Here is a 23,491-nt window from a genome sequence, read left to right as displayed (position 1 = left end):
AGATGGAGCTGGTATAAGCTCTGCACTAGATATGGAGCCTCCTTGGGATTCTCTCTCCCTCTGCCCATAACCACCTCCCAAGTGCACTCTCTTTCTCTTTCTCTCAAAATTAAAAAAAAAAAAAAAAAAAAAGGAATTAAAGTGTCTTAGCTGAGCAGGGAAAGGAAATACATTGAATGAATTCCCAGATTAACTGACCACAAAAACTATTTGGCAACTAAAAAGCCCTGGGGGGAAAGAGGGACAATTTGTTGGCAGACATCTGTGTGCATTTTGGATTTTGCATATGTATGTGCATGCTGGAGTTGAGGTTGGGGGAAGTTTGGGTATGAAGACCAAGAAGCATCCAGTAGGATGTGAGTGGTCAACTTTACCTGGTCAGTAGGCACTCAGCAATGGGTGTCAGGGGACCCAGGGACTGCTGGATGTAGCCCTGAAGGGGTTGAAAGGAGGATATTTGTTTTTTATCAACTCAGTCACAATTTGCCTATCCCAATTATGAAAAGTGATGAGCTTTCTGTTATCATTTAAACTTCAGCAGGAAATGTTTTATTAAAATGTATTCTTCATAGTTGCCTTTTCTTTTCCTTTCTTTTCTTCTCTTTGATATCAACTTACTGTACCTACAGTTCTATAATGTGCTTTTGTAGCTTTGTGAGTCTAAAACAAAAGCCAGATCTGAGCTTTCTTTGTGACAGTTTAGACATGGAATTACCCAGCCAGAGGAGAGTCTGTGGCAGGGGGACATTACATCCTCCCAATCTCCACCCGCAGTCAGAAGACCTGTAATGTAGATAATGGTGTAGAATATGGAGTTACTTGGACTTCCAGAAAATCTCCAGGTGCTGTAATTGTGCTCAAAGCTACCAGCTCATTTGAATGAGTGATTTGTTGTTTTTGTTGTCTTCTAATAATACTTTATTGCAATATAACATACACAAAGTAAAATGCAAATATTTTAGGTGAACAGATCAATGAATTTTGGTAAATGCATACATCCCTATAAGCATTACCCAAATTAAGAGAGAAAATATTTCCAACAACCCAGAAAGTTTCCCTGCCCCTTTCCAGCCAATCCCACTGCAGACAAAGACTCTGATGTCTAAAATTATCAGATTCCACTTTCTCAATGGAGTCACAATTGTACTTGTTTCTATCTACTTTCTTTAACTTCTCAACATGTTTTTTGATGTTTATTCTGTAATTGCTTGTCGTGGTGACTTTTTTTTTTTCTAAAGATTTTATTTATTTATTTGACAGAGAGCACAAGCAGGGAGAGTAGCAGAGAGAGAGGGAGAAGCAGGCTCCCCATGGAGCAGGGAGCCCAATGCGGTCCTTGATCCCAGGACCCTGGGATCATGACCTGAGCCAAAAGCAGATGCTTAACCGACTGAGCCACCCAGGTGCCTGGTATTTTTTTTTTTTTAATGTACTAAAATGTATGACTATACCACAGTTTGTTTTCTATTTTTTAATTGTTGGACACTTGTGTTGTTTCCTTCTGTTGTATTTTGAAGAACACAAAATGGATGGATAGATTGAAGAATTAGAGTAAAAAAAAAAAAAAGATTATTTTAAGAAAGGAAAACACAAAAAAACAAAACAAGTGACCAAAAACAAGACTTAAGGTTGTCACTATGGCTAGTTAGATGGTCCTTTCTTACCCTTGGATTTTAACATCCACTTCACCAAATTTGACCTCAGAAACATCTGATTGGAGTTTTATCGTCTCTCTAAATTTGTCTCTTATGCTAAACACTGAGGCAAAAAATGTCTTGGCCTAGAATTTTGGAGCCTGCTTCTTGCCCTAAAAGTTCTTCCCAAGTGCTTTATCTTTTTAAATGTAATTTCCTGTAGCTTTAAAAAACAAAACAAATACAACAACAACAAAAAAGGAGAGAGCAAAAGTGAAGTGGGTAAAGACAATTGATTGACAACTTTATTTATTAAAAAAAAAATCAAGAGTGCCTCCATGGCACAGTCAGTTAAGTGGCCGACTCTGGTTTCAGCTCAGGTCATGATCTCAGGGCTGTGAGATCGAGGCCCATGCACATTCTACACTGAGCGCAGTCTGTGGGAGGGTTTTCTCTCTCTCTCTTCCCCTCCACTTCCCTGTCAAACAAAGACATCTTTTAAAAATATAAAATAAAACCAAAATCCACTTCATTTTAGACAGATTGCTGGTAGCTTAATTCAGCTCGGCCACTAGATACGTGAGACCCAAGAACCAGTTTGAGAACTGTCCCCATGAAATTCTGTATGACATTTTCTATTTTACATTATGATTTCCTTTTTAAAAGTGGTAAAGAGAGCAGCATGCACCTTTGCAGTGGGTTCAAAATAAGTGTCAGACTGTCTTCCATTAAAGGACTTTGTTTTCCATATGCTAACAAAAATTACAGAGCAAGGCTACAGGTCAGCACATGAAAGAAATATTTTCAAAACGCCTTTGAAAAAAAATGTACCCTAAATGATAATGGAATGTTCTGATCATTTACATAATATTTTAGTATTTAAAATTGATCTCAGAGAGCTTTTAGATATGGTTTTTATGCTTCGGGGCCACCCATCCCCAGAGGTTATTTTGATGAATTTTCTATGTTATTCTCATGGGCAGCAGCCGTGGAGCTCTATTGCACTAAAATTATAAACAAATTTATAATATGAAGTGATATGAAGAATACTGAGGATGCAGTGGGAAGGTTCAGGATGGGCCAACCATCTCCTCCAGTCATTGGACACAGTGATGGGTGCAGACCCACTGCAGATTACCCTGCTCAACTCTGTAGTATACAGTTCTGATCTGAGGGTTTACCATGGCCATCAGCACCCTGTCCAGCTTATCCAGAGGAAAGAAACCTTTCAAAATTATGCAACAGTCAGTCACTGAATCGCTTCTGGGGCCAAGCATGACTCTAGGCTCTGGGGGTACATTGTATGAGCAGTGAACAAAACAGAGAAGACTTAGGGAAGCTGAGACTCTCTCTCATCTTTCAAACATGATGGAGGAGGAGAGAGGTTGGCATCCACTTCAATGTTTTTAAGAAAATTAAGATATATACAGCCTCCTTTTGAGGTCTTGGTGTTTGCAACTAAAGAGAACATCAAAATGTGTATTTTGAAGTGCCAAGGACAGTGAGTATACACTACTATGTCCCTGAAAGGCCTAGAGAAACAATAGGTCTTAAGACTTGGAATGGAGATAGCAGTAAGTATAGGATATAAGGACTTAGGAAGCCAAGCCCAGGAAAGAAGAGAAGACAAGAGTGAAAGGCTTTATTTGAACTCTAGAGACAAGTGGGAAACCACCTGTCACCTTAGTGGTAGTTTTCATGGGTGGGTCAATGTCATTTAAATGGTCGTACTGAAACTAGAGGGATAGCAATACAGGTGGCTTGCATTGTGATAAAGTACTTACAGACTGTCATGTGGGAGAGGGAACAGTATTTCGTTCCAGTGGGCAATACAGAATTGGACTTTGGGCCCAATCCTGAGAAGAGCATTCTAAAATTCAGGGCATCTGAAAACAGAGAGGTGGCTCTTGAGCCGTTGGGTCATAAGTCATTAGAGAGTTCAAATGGAAATCACGACCTCTTGAGGGGATCGTGAGAACGAAATAGGACTAGATGATTGTAAGACCTCTTCTTAGGAAATTCTGAGCAGAAGAGTAAATGGGAATTTAACAAACTAGTCTCTGGAACTCTCTGTGGAAGCAGTTAGTTTTATTTTCCTTCACAGACTCAGAGTGTTTAACAGTATTTATCTATGTGTCTGTGTGTCTCTGTGTGTGAATCTAAACCAAATGAACAAGGACTGTCACGGTATTAAATAATTTACTTTTGTGAAGAAAATAAAATTGAACTGTTGACACCAACTAGCCAGAAAAGTTGATGGAAAGTTTGCAAGTGACCACATTCCTCTCAGGTAAAATAAAAGGAATCTATGTGATTGTATAACCACACAGAGGGCATCATGAGATGCAAGTGTCCTGGTGACAGAGATTATTTCTGTGTTTATTGGTGTAACATTAATAGTGGAATATGAGGACATGAGTGTGCTATAAATAAAGTCAGGTCTATTTATCCAGGAGCCAAGGTATGGCCATAAAGAGAGCAGTGTTTTATTGCAGGAAATTAAACTTACTCTTTATGACACCAGATCTTGTAAATACTCTCAACCCATAAATTATATTACTCATATCCTAAAAAGCCATATTGAAGGCTGTCTTAAAGATGGCCACCTTGATTTTTCAAGGAAAGATAGGGTTTTTTTCTTGTTTTTTTTTATTTGTTTATTTAGGATGATCTTATTGGAACAGTAATATTTGACATCTCTGCAAGCAGGTAGGGAAAGGGAAAAAAATTGATGTTTAAGAATTCTAAATGCAAGGTTTTAGATACCATATAAATAGAAAAATAGAAGACACCCTCACATTAAAAGGAGGAACAGGATTATCTGAAACTTTAAAGAAAGAATAATCTGATCAGCTGATGGATATCCACAGCTAGCTCCTCAGCTAAACATGACTTTCTTCTTTATGTATGTGTTGTCCTCCTACTTTTTCCAAATCAACATCTCTGTTTTAAAAAGGCAACCTTTTATGATTATGAAGGTAGCACCTGCTCCCTTGAAAAATTAGGCAGGAATGTATAAAGAATAAAAATAAATAAATAGCTCTACCCCAAACACACTGATAAACCTGTTTATATTTCATTCTATTTTTATGCATGTACACAATGTGCTGAATGACATATCACACATGTATCCTAAGTTGTGTACATTTTAACTGCCTCTCAGATTAACAGAAAAATATGAAGAAAACTCAGTGTAAGAAGAGTGAAATTACACGAAAATACCCAGGTGAATCTGTGGCTCCTATCACAAGCCTATATGGAAAAGCGTTTCTCTGTGGCTTATTCTATAATACTTATTTGCTCAGCTGGTTCTACAGCTGATGCAAATTTCTCCCAATGACACGTGACTTCTAATATGGTCACCAGCTGAGACCCTTTTTAACCCTTCTCCCAACACGGATTGGGTACTTGAAGTGCACACAACTGTTGCACCTGTCTTCACACATTAAGCTGTCTTAACTTGAGGTTTCTCTCATTTGACATCTTTCTCTGGAATACCATGCCCTCCCCTCCATCTCTGATGAATACCTCTCATTTTTTAAGACTCATCTTTTATTTTTTTTTATTTTTTTTATTTTTTTAAGACTCATCTTTTAAAACTCAGTATTACTGTTTTCAGAATATCCTTTCGGGCCCACACTGGTAGAAATGACTTTTCTTTCCACTCTTCTTACACGAACTTAACACACAGCATCTGTAACACTGGGTCCCACAGACATATGCTGCCAACTTCCACTATACTCTGAGCTGCTTGAGAGTGGACTCCCTTTTTACCACTGTCTGAATACCGGGTCAAGCATAGTGATGGAGGATTAGTACGCAGACGATTTTGTTAATAGGGGAATTGATGAATGGCTGCATGAATGTAGGTTGATTATCTAAATAAAGATATATACCTTTATAAAAATTATCTTTTTATGAATATATTAACCAACAGGAGCTTATTTTGCAAATGTCAAATATAATACAGTTAACCCTTGCACAACGTGGGTTTGAACTGCACAGGTCCACTTATAGGTGGATTTTTTGATAAATACAGTAAATAATTATAAATGTATTTTTTCTCTTTTATTATTTCCCTAATATTTTCTTTTCTCTGGCTTATTTTTTATTTTATATAGTCTATAATACATATGGCAAAGTATGTGTTAATCGATTGCTATGTTATTGATAAGGCTTCCAGCCAACAGTAGGCCGGCCATTAGTAGTTAAGTTTGAGGAGAGTTGAAAGTTATACACACACACACAAAATGTTTATGTCAAAAGTTATTTCGATTGTATGGCACCCCAAATCCTAAGTTGTTCAAGGGTCAACTGTAATTCATAGACAGCTCAGGATATTTAAGAATCATATATGTACCTGGACAGAAAAAATATAATGGGCTGTTGCTTAGCAAGAAGCAAGAGAGGCCAGTTGTGTTCTAGAAGTGCTATGGAGACAGCTTGATGGGCACTTTTCTCCAGTGAAGCCAAGCTCTTGGAAGAATTAGCAAGGTGCAAAGGAGAAGCCCTTGCACACAACATCAAGAAGTGTAGAGTCCAGGCCTGGAGCTGCTTCCAGTTAGCTTATTAAATAACTCATTATTTAATTTAGTAAATTAATCTGCTTGGGCCTGAGTGTATTGCTTATTAGTAAAATGTGGTTATTAAATTAGATCATCACTGAAGTTACTCCTTATTCTAACTTTTAAAGGTGGGAAATAAGGATGTAATATAACAGATTAAGATTTCAGTTCAAATCCATAATTGATTAGAACTGAGATATAAGATATGATTCTGAGGCACAAATAGTGATTTTCCCTGTTTGTTGAGATTAGCAAAAATTAAGGGAGCCTTGGTCCCTTGGTCTTCTTTTAGTGCTTCATGAATAAGAGTAGCTTCCTTTAGAGAAGGTTATTTCTAAAAAGTTTCCGTGTTATGTGGCATGAGACAATGAGAATGGGGGAATGGGACCAAAAGTCTACAACGCAAGGCAATCCCTTTCTTATTCTCTTCCTCCCTTTGACTATCACTGATGGAGTACCTGTTGTGTGCAGACATGTGCAAGGCTCTGAACTCAGGAGCTCTGCAGTGGGAAGGTTGGGAGTGCTTGGGGAGCCAGGAGATCATCCCTGGGGTTTGAGAAGCTAGGAGCTATAGGCAGTAACTTTTTTCTTCTATTGAAGTATAGTTGACACACAATGTTACATTAGTTTAGTTTCCAGTGTACAGCAACATGATTTGACGAGTCTATATGTTATACTCTGCTCACCACAAGTGTAGCTACCATCTGTCCACCAGACAACATTATTACGGTACCATTGACCATACTCCCTTTGCTGTAGCTTTTATCCCTATGACCAGTGGGCATGAATTTACTGAGCAAAGGTCAAGTGCCCCTTCAAAAGGCATGTCAAGGGGCACTTTACAGTCATGAAGCTACATCAAATGTCAGAGAACTAGGACACCTGGTTTATTTCTGCCAAAGCAAACCTGAAAAGTAGAAAGTAGCATTTGAGTATCTGCTCTGATTCTTGCAGCTGGGCACCATAATCGAAACATTAAATATGTTAAATTGCGGTCTCCTGTTTGTAGTCCAAAAATGTCTGGCATAAACTAATCTGTGACTTGTCCTGATGGATAAAATCTCTTGAGAGGACCTCTAAGCCTATTTTATGGAGAGATGTACGTGAGCCTGTGAGTATGGCCAGAGCTGTCTTCTCCTCAGCCCAGCCAACTGCAGAAAAATAATTCTGTTTGGACAGTTTATCCCTGCCCATCAGGGAGAGATCCATTTACTGGTATGTCTAAGTGTTTCCAATTATGTGTAAAGGTATGACACCTGCAAGGTAGAATAGCTACTGTTTTTGACTCACAGCTAAAGGTTTCTTGCAACTGTTGTGTATTTCATCTCTGGGAACCAGTTTCAAAGCTCAGAGGGACTCACAGGAAGGTAAAGCAAGTGACAACATAGGGGAAAACGGTTGAAGGAGTAAACAAAGAGAAATTTAGAGACTAGGGCCCTAAAATTTTGTTTAAAAATCTCCACAATGTTTTCCTGAAATTATTCTTTTTTTTCTGAGATTCCTCTTCCTCTGTCTACATCAAGTTCAGGCAAATATTTGATTCCTTTAAAAACCTTTGACTTGAAGGATACCTTTCATTTGTAGTCAGTGTCAAATCTACAGTTAAGGAGCTAGTCTAAATTTCTGAAAGGAAACAGCAATTATCTACCACCCCTACAGCTACATAAAAATGAAAATGGAATGGGGAAAAAAGACTTTCAGAATCTATTTCCTTCACTTGGTGATAGCCTTAAGCTCCAAATCTCATCCTGTACATCACTCATCTGGCCTTAGTTTTATTCAGCTCGATTCCATGGCCTTAAATCTCATGAAAGGCATGATATAAACTCAAGAAATTAAATTTTTCATGGATTTATGTGGGACTCAGAAAATGTATCCTCATGACCCACAAGGGAGCACAGTGGTTCTGTTTCCATAAATGCAGAGAACTGCTGTACATTCTTTTCCTGAGAGATACAATAATTAAAGTCATAAGAAATTCAGAATGCCTGTGGTATCAGAGGGGTCCAGCCAATAATAAAACATCATTCTGAGCAAGGAGTAAAGCAACAAAGATAAGCAGATAGTAGTTAGAAATTCAATCAAGCAAATAGCTGATATTTAAATATATAGATAGATAGATATTTAATATATAAATATCCAAACATATTTGTATATGTTTGTAGGAAGCAGAACTATAATTTAAAAACTGTCGTTCTGGAGTATTTATTTTGTCCATAGTAGTTGGGTTGGATGGGTGACTGTCAAATACTAGGCAGGGCTCTATTTCCATGTTCTGTAGATATAGGAAAGGTTTGGTACACTGAATAATAGTCCCCCAAAGATATCTAAATCCTAATTCATGCAACCGGTGGCTCTGTTAATTTACATAATAAAAGAAACTTTGCAAATGTGGTTAAAGATTTGAGATAGAAGTTATTCCAGGTTATCTGGGTGGGCCCACTGTAATCTTCATAAGAGGGAGGCAAGAGGATCAGAATCAACAGCAGGGGATGTGACAAGAAGCAAGAGGGTGGAATGATGCAAGGAAGGTAGTGTGAACCATGGAATGGAATTGGCCCCTAGAAGATAAAAAAGCCAGTGTTCAGACTCTTTCCCTGGAGCTCCCAGGAGGAACCAGCTCTGTAACCCTCTTGACTTAAACCCAGTGAGACTCGTAAAATGATTTTTTTTTAAAGTGGAAAAAATACAACAACAAGTTTTAATGATAGGATTAGAATTGGTTTTTATTTATCATTTATTTTTATATTGCAATTATTTGTCAATGAACATGTGTAGCTTTTATAGTCAGAAGGCCTAACACTGGGTGTTATGTGCTCATTCTTTTTTTTTTTTTTTCCTCCTTCTACACTTGTGGTTCTTATTTTTGCTTTGGACGGAGATCTCTAAGAATTGGATAAACACTGTGAGTCAAAGTGCATAAATGTCCACCTGCACACCATCATTTTCCCTTTAGTATAATTTCAGGGGAATCACACATGATCCAAAACCCATCCATGAAACTTCTGGGAGTCCTTGAATCCCATATGAGTCCATCTTCTAGACTTGGTGCTGTGACAACTGGTTACACTAAATAGCTGAGTGCTAGGTGGTGGACATAGAGTGGTAGAAAAAGCAGGAGCTTAAGATCTGACTCCTCCACTCCCTAGCAGTGTAACATTTAACATTTTGGGGGCTTAATTTTCTTTTCTGTTAAATGAGGATCAGGACACTCCAAAAATGCTAAAGCTCTTCAAGCACAGCTCCCTTGGCACTGCCAACAACAACAACAAAAATGCTAAAGCTCTTCACTGACTATTAAACACATATTATTTAGGTGTTTTATAAAATGAGAGAGACATACTCTTAGTTTATATGTAAAGAATTATGACTAAAATCTATACTCTAGTGTATTCCTAATTTCCACTTAACCATTTTCAAGAAAAATTCAAAAGTAAATTTAGAGAGGTATTACACATTCTTTTTTTTTTTTAAAGATTTTATTTATTTATTCATGATAGACAGAGAGAGAGAGAGAGAGAGAGAGAGAGGCAGAGACACACACAGGAGGAGGGAGAAGCAGGCTCCATGCCGGGAGCCTGACGCAGGACTCAATCCCGGGACTCCAGGATCGCACTCTGGGCCAAAGGCAGGCGAACCACTGAGCCTCCCAGGGATCCCCGGTATTACACATTCTTAAGGTGGTAACAAAAATAGTTTTCTAAAGTCTTGAATTTAGAAAGTTTGCAAGTCGCTTTCCTTTGGAGATCACTAATGGTTTACTATTACTTTAGCCATACATAGTGAGGAATTTAGTTATGTGTTTTGGCACATATGCACATGTGTGTATCTGTGTATGTATACATGTGTGTGCAGACACACGTGTTTATATATATGTTTAACCTATATATGCCAAACAGAAAGAACATAATCAGTCTAGAGCAATTAATCACTGTGAAACTGGCCATGCTAGTAATCATTGAATAGATATTGTTTACCATGTATAAAATATGTAACATTATATATTATGTGCACACAGAATCTTTGCATTGAGATTATAAATGAATGTTTGTATCTCAATTTTTTGGAGATTGACTAGTATTTTTTCTGTTAAGATATTTGTCTTTAAAAAAAAACAATGAACAGATACATCATTAAAATTAGTGTAATTATCATCTCTCACTGCCGATTTAGAGTAAGGAAAGATACATCAATATTCATAGCTCTGAAATGAATGCTATGCACATTTGGGGTTTATTTTAATACAGAAGGCTGGAAGCCACTGAGAATATTTTTTCCAATGTATTATTCAGATTAAAAAAATGCACTAGATTTGTAAAGTTAAGCCATCTGCTAGTATCAATCTGGTATTGCTTCTATAGGAAAAAATTTTCACAAGTTTTTGGTACCAATAGTTTTCACTTTTTCTTTATTGAATCAAAATATTAAGTAACAATAAAATTCCTTCCAGATTTTTTTAATAGATGGAAATCTGTTGCCTACTAGAAATAAGTGTATCCAGCAAAATACATCTCCAAGATTGTTGTAACAGTTATACAATCACTTATTTCTTGAAAATTTATTTTAAAATGCTTTACCATTCACTTAGATTATCCCTTGAATCTAAAATAAAGGTCAATAAAACTATCATGGAAAAAATATGATTTTGAACTTATACGTAATGAATAGATATTCAATCTTAATTAACTAGCTGAAAATGTGTCCCAAATGCATCTTAACATTACTTTTTGATGTTCTTCCAAGTGAGTAAAAAAGGAAAAGGGACATCAGTATTGACTACATTACCAGTTATCTTATACATTTTCAAATGGAACCCTTTATCCAGGAAAAAAAAGGAGGAAAACATAAATGCCAATGTATTCTTTTTAACCCCACTTCCGCTCATCTCAAATTAGTTTACAGTAATTTATTTGTGAGAAAATGTTGGATCTTCATATTTTATCCTTAATTTAGGAGATATTTAAAATGTTCAAAATGATTGATTCACAAAGGAAACCATGTTACAAAATGGAGTGAGTCATTCACTGTATACAGATAATCAAAAAAGTAACTAGCAAGTGTTTGGGGAATATTTTTTTCCATCCTGTATATCCCTTCAATTCAAACACACTGGGAAACAAAGAAACTACACAAAGAACAACAACAATGAAACCAAAGACATTTTAGGCTGCAAGTGCTCTGTAGCACTTAAAATCTTTTTTAACCAGAAGATGTGTTATGTCTAAGTAAAATATAGAGTGTAACAGGTTATAAAAGTACAACTCCCATTTATAGCCTTATGTGGTGCAATTGTACCATATTTCATTGATTATAAAATGCAAATATACTATATGTATAAACATCTTTGAAATTGGTGTACATTTTTAATCTATGTCATGACATAGTTTAGTAAAGTTTCTTTTGTTATCATATGTAAAATAATAACGCATCCTAAAATCAATGGTTTTGTAGGTTTGATGAATTTGGTTAAGTTGAAATAATCACTGTGGCAATGGCAGAAATGAAAGAAAAACAGGAAATTTGTTACTTTGTGAAAATAGCATCTAAAGTAGACGTCAAGATCATAAAAATATATACCTTGGACCTTTTTTGTTTATTTAAAGTTGAAACAAACACAAAAATTAGGTACTTTTTTTTTTTAGTAAACCATAAAAATCTTATCAACTTGAAACATAAGCAGTCTACACAACAAAATCACCTCAGCACAGCAAAAACTCAGAAGTCAAGGGAGAAGAAAGCATCTTTGATAATGAAATTAACACGAATAAGGCTGTTTGTGTGCATTCCTCCAGTAGAATTCATTTACTTTATAGATACTTCTGGCAAATATGTCCATCAGTGTTTCCAATTTACAATAGATTAGATGTATCATGTTTTAAGAAGTGCACATTGTCAGCTGGCAATGTGAAAGTGAAGAAGAAAATAGGGTATGAGGGGATGAGTCACAAAGAACAATAGCACATTCTTTATGGCTGAATAATATTCCATTATATATATGTATATATATAACACATCTTTTTTATCCATTCCTCTATGGATGGACACTTGGGTTACTTCCATATCTTGGCTATTGTAAATAACGCTGAAATAAGCAGAAGGGTGAATATTCCATTTTGAATTAGTGTTTGTAATTTGCAACAACATGGTTGGAGCTAGAGTATATTATGCTAAGTAAAATAAATCAGAGAAAGACAAATACCATATGATTTGACTAAATATCTGGAATTTAAGAAACAAAATAAAAAAAAAGAGACAAATAAATAAACAACCCCAGATTCTTAAATATAGAGAACAAACTGGTGGTTGCCAGAGGGAGGTGGGTGGGGTAGTGGGTGAAATAGGTGAAGGGGATTAAGAGTAGACTTGTGATGAGCACTGAGTAATATACAGACTTAATGAATCACTATATTATACACCTGAAATACTGTTAATTATACTGGAATTTAAAAAAGATAATGGAAGAGTTCTCACTGATGCCAATAGAATCAGTCTCACGTCTTTCAGTAAGGCCCACAGGTATCCCTGTTGGAATTCAGACTTCAAACTACATGTCATCATAGATTAAGGCTAAATCATCAAGCAAAGGTTAAAATACCCTCTTAATATCCCATTTATGGGGTTGAAATTATATGTAATCCAAATAGAATTTCAGGTGCCTTGGTGTGCTTAAAGAAATCAGGCATCATGGGTTAATTCGTCCTTGACAGAATGGGCTAAGCATGATTTTCTGTTCCTTTTATTTGGTAATAACTATCTGTCTGTGTATCCAACTTCTTTATTCTTTTAATAAACAAATATTTGTCAAGTGCCTACTCTGGTAACATTTTAAGCACTGGGTAATGTGGCAATAGACAAATGAAACCAAATATGTTCTCTCATATATTCAAAGTAGCAAGACAGTCCAGATAAATAAGGAAGCATACAGAATTTGTAAAAGTTATAAGTGCTATGTAGAACCACAAAGCAGGGAAGGAAGAAGGAATGGACTATGTTTAGGGGTTGCAACTGTAGATAGATTTGTAAGATAAGATCTCATGTGAGAAGGTAATATATGAGTGAAGAATTGAAAGGTTAAAGAGTCAGATGGAAGAACAAATATGAAATACTTCCTACAGGATAGGAACATGATAGGTGGTTTCAGGAACTGCAACTGGTGAATGAAGAAAAAGAAGTAAAAAGTACAAATGAAAGCAGATGTGGATACAAATCCTAAAGGACACTGTAGGCACCATAAGGTCTTTAGTTTCTATTGAAGGTTAAGATTTTGAACAGGGGTGTGATGAAATCTTATTTATATTTTCAACACTTCGGCCACAGTGTTAAGGGCATATCAAAGAAGAGCTTGGATCCCAGGGGACCAGTTAGGCTGTTTTTATAATAGTCCAAAAGATGATGATGGTAGGTAGTAGTGGAAATAGCGATAGGATAAGAGAAGTGATAATATTTTGGATATAGTTTGAAGATAGGCTGAGAAGTTACATATGGGATATGAAAGAAAGAAACGGGATTAGTATGATGCTAAACGTTTTGACCTGTGGAACAAGAAGAATGGAGTTGTCATTCCATGGGTAGCAAAGATTGGAGAAGAACAAGTTTGAGAAGGAGGAATAAGAGTTTAATTTTGGCCATGTTAAGCATGAAATGCCTGTGAGACATCTTCATAAAGGTGGAATAGATGAAGAACAGAGTGATGAATAGTTATTACCAATAGTTACTTAGGTTGAGTTTCCAATGTGACAAGCACTGCTTTAAGTGTTTTTACATAATGTTATCATGTAATTCTTTTTTTAAATAATAAATTTATTTTTTATTGGTGTTCAATTTGCCAACATGCAGAATAACATCCAGTGCTTATCCCATCAAGTACCCCCCTCAGTGCCCATCACCCATTCACCCCCACCCCTGCCCTCCTCCCCTTCCACCACCCCCAGTTCGCTTCCCAGCGTTAGGAGTCTTCATGTTCTGTCTCCCTTTCTGACATTTCCCACCCATTTCTTCTCCCTTCCCTTCTATTCCCTTTCACTATTATTTATATTCCCCAAATGAATTAGACCATATAATGTTTGTCCTTCTCCGATTGACTTATTTCACTCAGCATGATACCCTCCAGTTCCATCCACGTCAAAGCAAATGTTGGGTATTTGTCATTTCTAATGGCTGAGGAATATTCCATTGTATACATAGACCACATCTTCTTTATCCATTCGTCTTTCGATGGACACCGAGGCTCCTTCTACAGTTTGGCTATTGTGGACATTGCTGCTATAAACATCGGGGTGCAGGTGTCCCGGCATTTCATTGCATCTGTATCTTTGGGGTAAATCCCCAGCAGTGCAATTGCTGGGTCGTAGGGCAGGTCTATTTTTAACTCTTTGAGGAACCTCCATACAGTTTTCCAGAGTGGCTGCACCAGCTCACATTCCCACCAACAGTGTAAGAGGGTTCCCTTTTCTCCGCATCCTCTCCAACACTTGTGGTTTCCTGTCTTGTTAATTTTCCCCATTCTCACTGGTGTGAGGTGGTATCTCATTGTGGTTTTTTTTTTTTTTTTCATTGTGGTTTTGATTTGTATTTCCCTGATGGCAAGTGATGCGGAGCATTTTCTCATGTGCTTGTTGGCCATGTCTATGTCTTCCTCTGTGAGATTTCTGTTCGTGTCTTTTGCCCATTTCATGATTGGATTGTTTGTTTCTTTGATGTTGAGTTTAATAAGTTCTTTATAGATCTTGGAAACTAGCCCTTTATCTGATATGTCATTTGCAAATATCTTCTCCCATTCTGTAGGTTGTCTTTTAGTTTTGTTGACTGTATCCTTTGCTGTGCAAAAGCTTCTTATCTTGATGAAGTCCCAATAGTTCATTTTTGCTTTTGTTTCTTTTGCCTTCATAGATGTATCTTGCAAGAAGTTCCTGTGGCCGAGTTCAAAAAGGGTGTTGCCTGTGTTCTCCTCTAGGATTTTGATGGAATCTTGTCTCACATTTAGATCTTTCATCCATTTTGAGTTTATCTTTGTGTATGGTGCAAGAGAGTGGTCTAGTTTCATTCTTCTGCATGTGGATGTCCAATTTTCCCAGCGCCATTTATTGAAGACACTGTCTTTCTTCCAGTGGATAGTCTTTCCTTCTTTATCAAATATTAGTTGACCATAGAGTTGAGGGTCCACTTCTGGGTTCTCTATTCTGTTCCATTGATCTATGTGTCTGTTTTTGTGCCAGTACCACACTGTCTTGATGATCACAGCTTTGTAGTACAACCTGAAATCTGGCATTGTGATGCCCCCAGCTATGGTTTTTTTTTTTTTTTTAATTCCCCTGGCTATTCGGATCTTTTTTGATTCCACACAAATCTTAAAATAATTTGTTCTAACTCTCTGAATAAAGTCCATGGTATTTTGATAGGGATTGCATTAAACGTGTATATTGCCCTGGGTAACATTGACATTTTCACAATATTAATTCTGCCAATCCATGAGCATGGAATATTTTTCCATCTCTTTGTGTCTTCCTCAATTTCTTTCACAAAGGTTCTATAGTTTTTAGGGTATAGATCCTTTACCTCCTTGGTTAGGTTTATTCCTAGGTATCTTATGGTTTTGGGTGCAATTGTAAATGGGATTGACTCCTTAATTTCTCTTTCTTCAGTCTCATTGTTAGTGTATAGAAATGCCACTGATTTCTGGGCATTGATTTTGTATCCTGCTACACTGCCAAATTGCTGTTTATCATGTAATTCTAATAATTTTATTGTATTATTATGACAAAAATGGGAAGTGACACTTAGGCTTAAATGAATTGCTCAACGACAGACAGTCAAGCCTATGTTAGCCTTACTCCAATTGTGGTTTTAGCAACTGTTTTATATTGTATTCCAGGCAGAGGGAACAATGTATGCAAAGTAGAGATGTGAAGGGGAGCATGGGATCATCAGGAGAACTGCAATCACAGGGAAGATATTTGAATAATTACCTTCCAAGAATGAATTCTTTATGATTCTTTATAGTTTTGGAATTATTTTCTTAAAGACACATTCTCTATGAGGGAGGGAAATGATTTTATTATCAGTGTTCAGTGGGTAGGAAATAGCTTTACAAGGCCAAGTTCACAAATTTAGTCAATTATAAACTAAGGTTTGAATTCAGACTTCGGTCTCCAAAATTAAGAAAAAGAAATATTTTTTTAGATTACTGAATACCTTAAATCTTACCTTAAATCCATTTAGGACATAAAAAAATACACGAGAATACATATATTTTGATATTGAAAAAAACATGGAAACTGGAAAAGAATTTACAAGATAGGAACAAGTGATCTGGAAAATAATAATAATTGTAGTATTAACAGCTGTCATTTTTCAGCACTTAGGAGGTGCCAGACACTGTACGAGGATCTTTACATTCATTTAGTAAATTTGACCTCACAAGAGTTGAAAAGGATATTCTCTTATTTCAATTTTAAAGATGAGGAAATTGAGGTTGAGAGAGACTAAGGCAACTTACGGGCACTCATTCTACAGCCAGGTAGTAGCAGAGTTAAGAAACCAACCAACACTGTAAAATCAGAGTTCAGGAGCCACTCTACCTAGGCAGTACTCTATTGTTTGTTTTTTACAAAGTCAAAGGTGAAATTAATAACTCTGGGCGGGTGGGGGGGGGTTCTCATAAGTGAGGAATTATTTTCTGAATTACAGCAAGGTATGGATTTGCATTCACCCGCCCTGAACAAGAGAATACAAATTGCACCCTACTTTTGCACACACTTTTATCACAGCTTAAAACAGCAGATGGCTCTCTTGCGTTTTCTTTCGCTTACCTCCTCGATCCGTAAACAACTAAACAGCGTTTTGGGAAGGTAAAAGGAAAACACAGGCATCAAGCTAAAGGACCTTGATTATCCCAATGCTGCCTCCACTCCAACGGCCCTTAAAATAGGAAATCACATAAAATAGGAAGGACTGCTTAAGGCTTGTCAAATTCGCAGTCTGAATAGACGCCTTGAGTCTAGGACTCCGCGGTTCCCCGCGCTGCGCCAGGGGTCGGAATGTATCAGGAAAGAAAGAGTATTTCTCTTTATCAAAGAGCTGAAAGGCTTGATGCTAAGAGGAGCGTTATTAATGTTAGTGGAAGCTGTGAGGATTAATTTCCTTTCCACCTTGGGGGAAAAAAAAAAAAAAGGTGGAAAGGTGCTTTTAAGGGAGGGGAGTATCAGAGACTCGCAGCCAGCGCTCCACAGTCGGGGGAGCTTGATTTTTGCCGGGAGAGCTACCTCTGGGGAGGATCCCTGTCCTCGGTCCTGAACCTCAGCCTCATCTGGAGGGTACTGAACAATGATGGAAGGGGTCTGAAGGAGCCAAAAAACCCGACCTCCCATTTATCCCATCTGAGGCATTGGGGAAAAGATTGCACTATAAGAAAAAATGTCTGGAAAGAAAATAATGAACACAGCTATAATAATATGCTTAATCTCAATCTGTTCAAATTAATACAGTAGACACATGTGTCATAGGATAAAAAAAACCTTTCAAGGCTAACTAGGTTATGTTGATTGGGGTAGTTGTACTAGATTTAAGAGGTCACTATCCTTAACGTTTGGCTTTTTGAGAAACTCACTACCAGCTTTTGATAAATGTGTTTTAATTATAAAGTCATTTGGAAATTCGAATCTATAAAGTCTGAAATGTCCAAATGTCCTCTCTTCAATAATGGAAGGTAGCAGTGGCTACTCTTATGTTCATTGTGATTTGTTTCAGTGAGTTTTTAAAAAGACACAATTAAACAGCCATCCCTACAAAATGGGCTTTCATTTTTTAGCAGGAGCATGGAAACATAACCTAAATACATGCTTAGTAAAAAATATAAGAACAAAGACATTAAAAAAGAAAAGAAAGTGGTAGAAATAGAGCAAAAATAGTTAACACACCCCTTTTCCTCACTTTTACCATATCATTGGTTACTAGGGATTACAAATTTCTGGCAAAATTAGTTCTGCTTATTTCTTTTAATAATTGTGATTATTTTGTATGTATGATAACACAGCAAGGTGTGGAAAATAAGCTTACAGAGTATGTTCTTAAATGTCAAGTAAAATATATGTCATCCTAAAGCCAGTGGTAATTGCACTGGACCCAAATCTACACACTTTCTTTAAATATTCTTCCACAAAGAAAACTTGCTAGTAAATATGGAGTAAAGTCAATGACTTGCAGATGAGAAGTTGTTTATTTACATGGAGAGACTGTGGATAAGTTCTATAGAGTACAAGGTGTCTAGCCTCCCTGTAATCAACCGTGGGCTGAGCTTTTCCCACTTGCTGGGTTGCAAGTCTTTGTTTGTAGTACTTAACTGACTATTCCTGAGACAAAAGTGAAAGTGTGTCTTGGTTCAGAACTGTTCCCAGGACTGGCTTGCAGAGTGTGCCTCTTCTCTTGTCTTTCCAGCTCTAAAGCAGTCACCAGAGAAGTGATTGTTAAAAGTCTCTTGATTACCAAATGAATCTTCTTTCCTTCATCCTGCACACCGGATTGGGAGAAGCCTAGTTTTTGCGATTCTTTTCTTTACCTTCCTGTAATGATAAGCCAGACAGCTTCAAGGGAAGAGGAAAAGGTATAAAACCATAGGAGCAAAATCTACACTTGGTTCTGTCACTCGGAGTGTATCCTAGAAACCGCAGATCTGTATTCATCCAAGCATGAAGTGTTTCTCTCTCTACCTTCTTTCCTAGGGTGCCCTCCCCTTGCTCCCTTCCTCTTGGACCTTTATATTTTCAGTTATCCAAGACAGAACACTGCCAGGGCACAGACAGGAAGTCAAGGGGAGGAGGCAGCAGCTGTTGTATTTGAATTTCAGACACAGTTCATATGGCTTTGCTCCCTGACAGAGCTTCTCTACCCAGGGACGCCAAAGACAGCTCAGATTGGAAGGTCCCTCAGTCTGGCTGCTTTTTGTTGTCCCTGGAATACTGTGACACCCTCTGTGACACCCTCCCCGCCCTTAATATCTCTGCGGCGACTTCTTCAGTATTCAGTTGGGCAGTTATCCTATCCAGCTGCTACAGCCACTGGCATCTCCTCCTCCAAGGGCCAGAGAGCAAATTTGGGGGCGGTGTCTTTCCATACATGCAGCCTTAGCATAGCTTCTCACCTTCCCCTCCTCTCTCCTTTTTTTGCTCGGTGTAATGGTTTCCAAATGACAAGAGGGAGAGTCCGCAAGTTTGGGTGGACCCGGTAAGGAGTGCAGGCGCCTCCCTCCTCGGGACACACTCTCCTCCCTCCCTCCCTCCCTCCTCCTCCTCCCGCTTCCCGGGGTGGAGGGGCTTTGGCGCTGAAGGGATTAGCAGGGAGGGCGGAAACCACCTCGCCCTCCAACCGCAGCCGAGAGTTTCTGGGGACCGGGAGACTCGTTAGGATTCCGAAGCCCTGGCCAAGCCGCGGAAGCCTCGGAAACCTGCGACTTTCATCCGAGAAAAGGCGCTCCGATATTGCTTCAACCCCACCTGCTTTGGCTCAGCCTCTTAGCACCCCACCCCCTGGAATCCATTTTAGCTTTCTTGCTTTTTTTAAAAAATTATTATTATTACTATTAATATTTGTGATCATTACTATATATATATATTTTCCCCCCCTTTCCTTCTGAAGGGAGACATAGAAGGGGAACAGGAGGGAGGTCCAGTGGGGTGGGGACGAAGCACTTTGATTAGAGATCTCCGGGGGGAAGATTGCTCTCCCCAGATGCTGATTTCCAAGGCACTTGGCAATCACCGGCAGAGCCCGCGAGCGGGCGGCGGCGGCTGCACCGGCCGGGGGGCGGCTGCAGCCCGGCGCTGAGTCCCGCCTCGTCTGCCCCGGACGCGCCCGCGCCCGCGCCGAGCCCGGCCGGGACCTGCCCTGCATCCCGCGCCCCGCGGCCCGCGCGCCCCGCCCCGCGCCCCGCCGGGAGGGCCATGGGTCCTAGTCGGGACTGAGCGCGCCCCCCGCTGCCCTGAGCCCCGCGGGCCTGCTGCCCCCGCCTCCTCCGGGCCGAGCCGCCGCCTGCGCCGCCCCTGCCTCCCTCCCCCGCGTCCCCGGCTCCCCCTGCCGCCGTCCCCTCCCGCCCCGGACCCATTCCCGGGGCCACCATGGCTGCGGCCATCGCCAGCGGCTTGATCCGCCAGAAGCGGCAGGCGCGGGAGCAGCACTGGGACCGGCCGTCCGCCAGCAGGAGGCGGAGCAGCCCCAGCAAGACCCGCGGGCTCTGCAACGGCAACCTGGTGGATATCTTCTCCAAAGTGCGCATCTTCGGCCTCAAGAAGCGCAGGTTGCGGCGCCAAGGTCTGTGTGGGTCGGTGTTGGGAGGCGCGCCCCGACCCCTCCCGTGCCCCGCCCGCCCGGGCCTCCGCGGGCTGCCCTCTCCCGCCCTCGGGCCCGGCTCCCCCCCCCCCCCCCCCCGCCCCAGGCTCCCGCCGAGCGCCCCGAGCGCCCCGAGCGCGGCCGGCCCTGGCAGCCTGCTCCCGGGCACCTGTGGCCGCTGGCGCCTGCCCCGCCCGGAGCCGCCGAGTTGGCCCGCTCGGCTCCCCGAGTCTCACGCGGGCTTCCCGGGAGAACCCCTGACCACCCCGCACCCCTGTGCGTCCCCGGGCCCCGCACAGCCCTCGGGGGCTCGGCGGCTGCTCCCGGTCCGGCCGGAGGGGCAAGAATTTCTGTGCGTCTGGCCTCACTTGGCCTCCCAGGTCTCTGGAACCTCCTTGGCTCCCAGACCTTGGCGAAATGTGGTGACCCCCCCCGCCCCCACCGCGCTTCCCGGCCCCCAACCCCGCCCCGGGCCCTCCACGGGGCCGGGGTCAGAGCAGTGGAGGGTGCGTGCGAACCAAGGGGATTCGCCAGAGCTGAGCCCGCCGAAGCCCGAGGTCCCGGCCTGGGATGCGCAGAGGGCGCAGAGTGAGGGAGGATGAGTCCGGATTGGGGTTAGGCGAGGTGCACATCCCCAGCCGGTGCCAATTCAAATTCAAGGGCTCGCGAATGACAGGAGGCAAAACAAGGACTTACTACAAGCAGGTGACTAGAATAGTTGCCTTACTATACATTTTTTTTTTTTTTTTGGAGCAATAACTAGTGCCCAGCATGACCTGCTTTTGCTGATGTAAAATGTCAGGGTCTGGGAAGGCAACTTAGGAGCCCGAGCCCAACTGCTTTTGTTCATCTCTGCTTGCTTCCACATCCAGTTGCTAAGGGCGATTGTTTTGAGACTATGTGGGGTGTTCCGTGGGAGAAATGGGGATTGCTGGCTTTTCATAACTAAGTGGGCTTGGCAGGAAACATCGAAGAATATATTTACATTAATAGGAGTATATGTTTGCCCAGCACATTATATTCTTGCTGCCCAGCTGTATTTGTTTTAAATACCCTGTTGTTCCAAAGACAGGGGAGAGAAGCATAGGCTATACATGTGCATCTACGTGAGTGTGTGTGTGTTCTACACATTTACAGATTTATGACCAAAAGTTTTAATGCTGGTGGTTTTTTTTTTTTTTTTTGTAAGGCTGTAGCTAAATAGTTTTCATAAAGGACAGTAGCTTATTGTCACATTAGAAATTGGAGATTATTTGCTCTTAGAATCAGACTTAAAAGGCAAACACCGTAGAAAGATTAAGAGTGGCAGTTCTAAGGAAGATAAAATTATATAAATATAATACCTAGTTGCATAGATATAATGCCTCTTGATGAAGTATTTGGAGAAAATATTAATATTTTCAGATGAGTGTGGAAGCTATTAAGAAAAAATGGGTCTTAATTTTCAGCTTTAGCCTAGAGCCTTATCCAGCAAACCTTTGTATTATAAGAACAACTCAGTTGCTCTAAACATTGTTGATCCATGGAGTGTCACATTATCTTGACTTAGAGTGTTTGCTTCTCCCCCTTTTTAAAATCGGATGATCTTTTAGAACAGTTTTCACCAGGTAAAGCTCCAAATTTGCATCTACTTGAAATAAATAAGCCTGTTCTCTTCTAGATGAGATTACACTAATATAAACAATGACTAAAACTTACTGTGTGTCTTCTTTAAATATGCAACCAGTAGATTATTTTATAAATACAGACAATAAATGTTTTGTCATATTGCATAATGAAGGAAGGTGTGCTTTACACTTCTGTATTTTAACATGAGGATATACCTTCTTTCCCCCCCAGATATAGTCTATTATACCATTTGCAACCCTAACTGTTCTCTTGGTATTAATGCGTGCATCAGTGGTCTGTAAGAAAAATATATTTGAGGTCACCTCTGCTCCCTTATTTTCCAAACAGATGATAGGCTAAAAGGAAATTTCACCAGAACCTTTCCTTTTATTCTCCTTATATTTATCATATATAAAGAAATATATTCCTTTGTGAAGAAAAATATACATCTACTCTGGAGCATCAGACATTATATTACTAATTTATGCAAAATTAATATTAAAACTTTATATTATATAAGTTATATATTGATATATGACTATATGGTTTTATATTACCTATAGCTATGCATATAATTCTTTCATTATTTAATTGAATGCTCTTTAAGGAAATATTTTTAAGCATAGTTACCTTTACCTCCAGACTCACTCTTTGCATAGGAGGAACTGCCCTCAGGAAATTTTAAAAATCCGATTTGTTCATTTAAAGATACAACTTTTAGGCATGACAATTTTAAATATCTTCGTATTTGAACGTCATTAATTTGACAAAGGGTTACTGGATCTTCCTACTCTGTCAGGTGCTGTTGCCAGGTGTTAAGTATTAGAGCAGTGAATAGAACCAATGAAGTCCCTTCCATCAAGGGGGTTACAAATATGGGGTAAAAGTCAATGCATATGGAAAGGAACAAAATAAGAAATTAGGAAACTCAAAGTCTTGTAAAGACAAGAGGGCTGAGGTGGAGGTTGCAGGGTCAAGGATCACGGGAAAGAAACCCAATTAGATCAGATATGCAGAGAGGGGCCACACGGAGAAATCCAGGTGGAGAGTTGACATCTGAGAAGGACAATGAAAGCCCCTGAGGTGGGAAAAATCTTAAACTGTTGAGAGAAGCAAAGCAGATATAGAAATGCAGTATATTGTCATCTCGTACCATAGTCCATTTTGGCTGAAGTTTACATTTTGACAAGTGAATTCAAATAAATATGACATGTTGGCTAACAGAATAAAGAACAGCTCCACATTTTGTGACGGGGGGAAGAGTAACAGACATTTCTTAAATGTAGGGTGTTTTTTCCTTTTTAATACTTCTTTAATTAGTAATTTATTTAATATAAAGGGTATGGCTTATATTTACTTTTGTGC

At 39.5% G+C, this 23,491-nt stretch overlaps 1 protein-coding gene across 9 annotated transcripts in view; it reads left to right on the top strand.

The window, feature by feature from the left end:
- FGF14 (fibroblast growth factor 14) overlaps nucleotides 1–23,491 on the top strand; it is a 604,690-nt gene that overhangs the window by 415,156 nt on the left and 166,043 nt on the right. Inside the window, exon 1 of one of the 9 annotated variants that reach the window (XM_025441200.3) lies at nucleotides 20,293–20,500. The exons of the other annotated variants lie outside the window; for them this stretch is intronic. Coding sequence (XP_025296985.1) covers nucleotides 20,308–20,500 — 193 coding nt within the window. The 5' untranslated portion in view covers nucleotides 20,293–20,307. Of the gene's footprint in view, nucleotides 1–20,292; nucleotides 20,501–23,491 lie in introns of those variants that run through there. 9 annotated transcript variants of the gene reach the window in all.

The sequence above is a fragment of the Canis lupus genome, chromosome 22 (assembly GCF_003254725.2).
Source record: "Canis lupus dingo isolate Sandy chromosome 22, ASM325472v2, whole genome shotgun sequence".
Classification (NCBI taxonomy): domain Eukaryota; kingdom Metazoa; phylum Chordata; class Mammalia; order Carnivora; family Canidae; genus Canis; species Canis lupus.
This window is presented reverse-complemented; position numbering and strand designations above follow the sequence as displayed.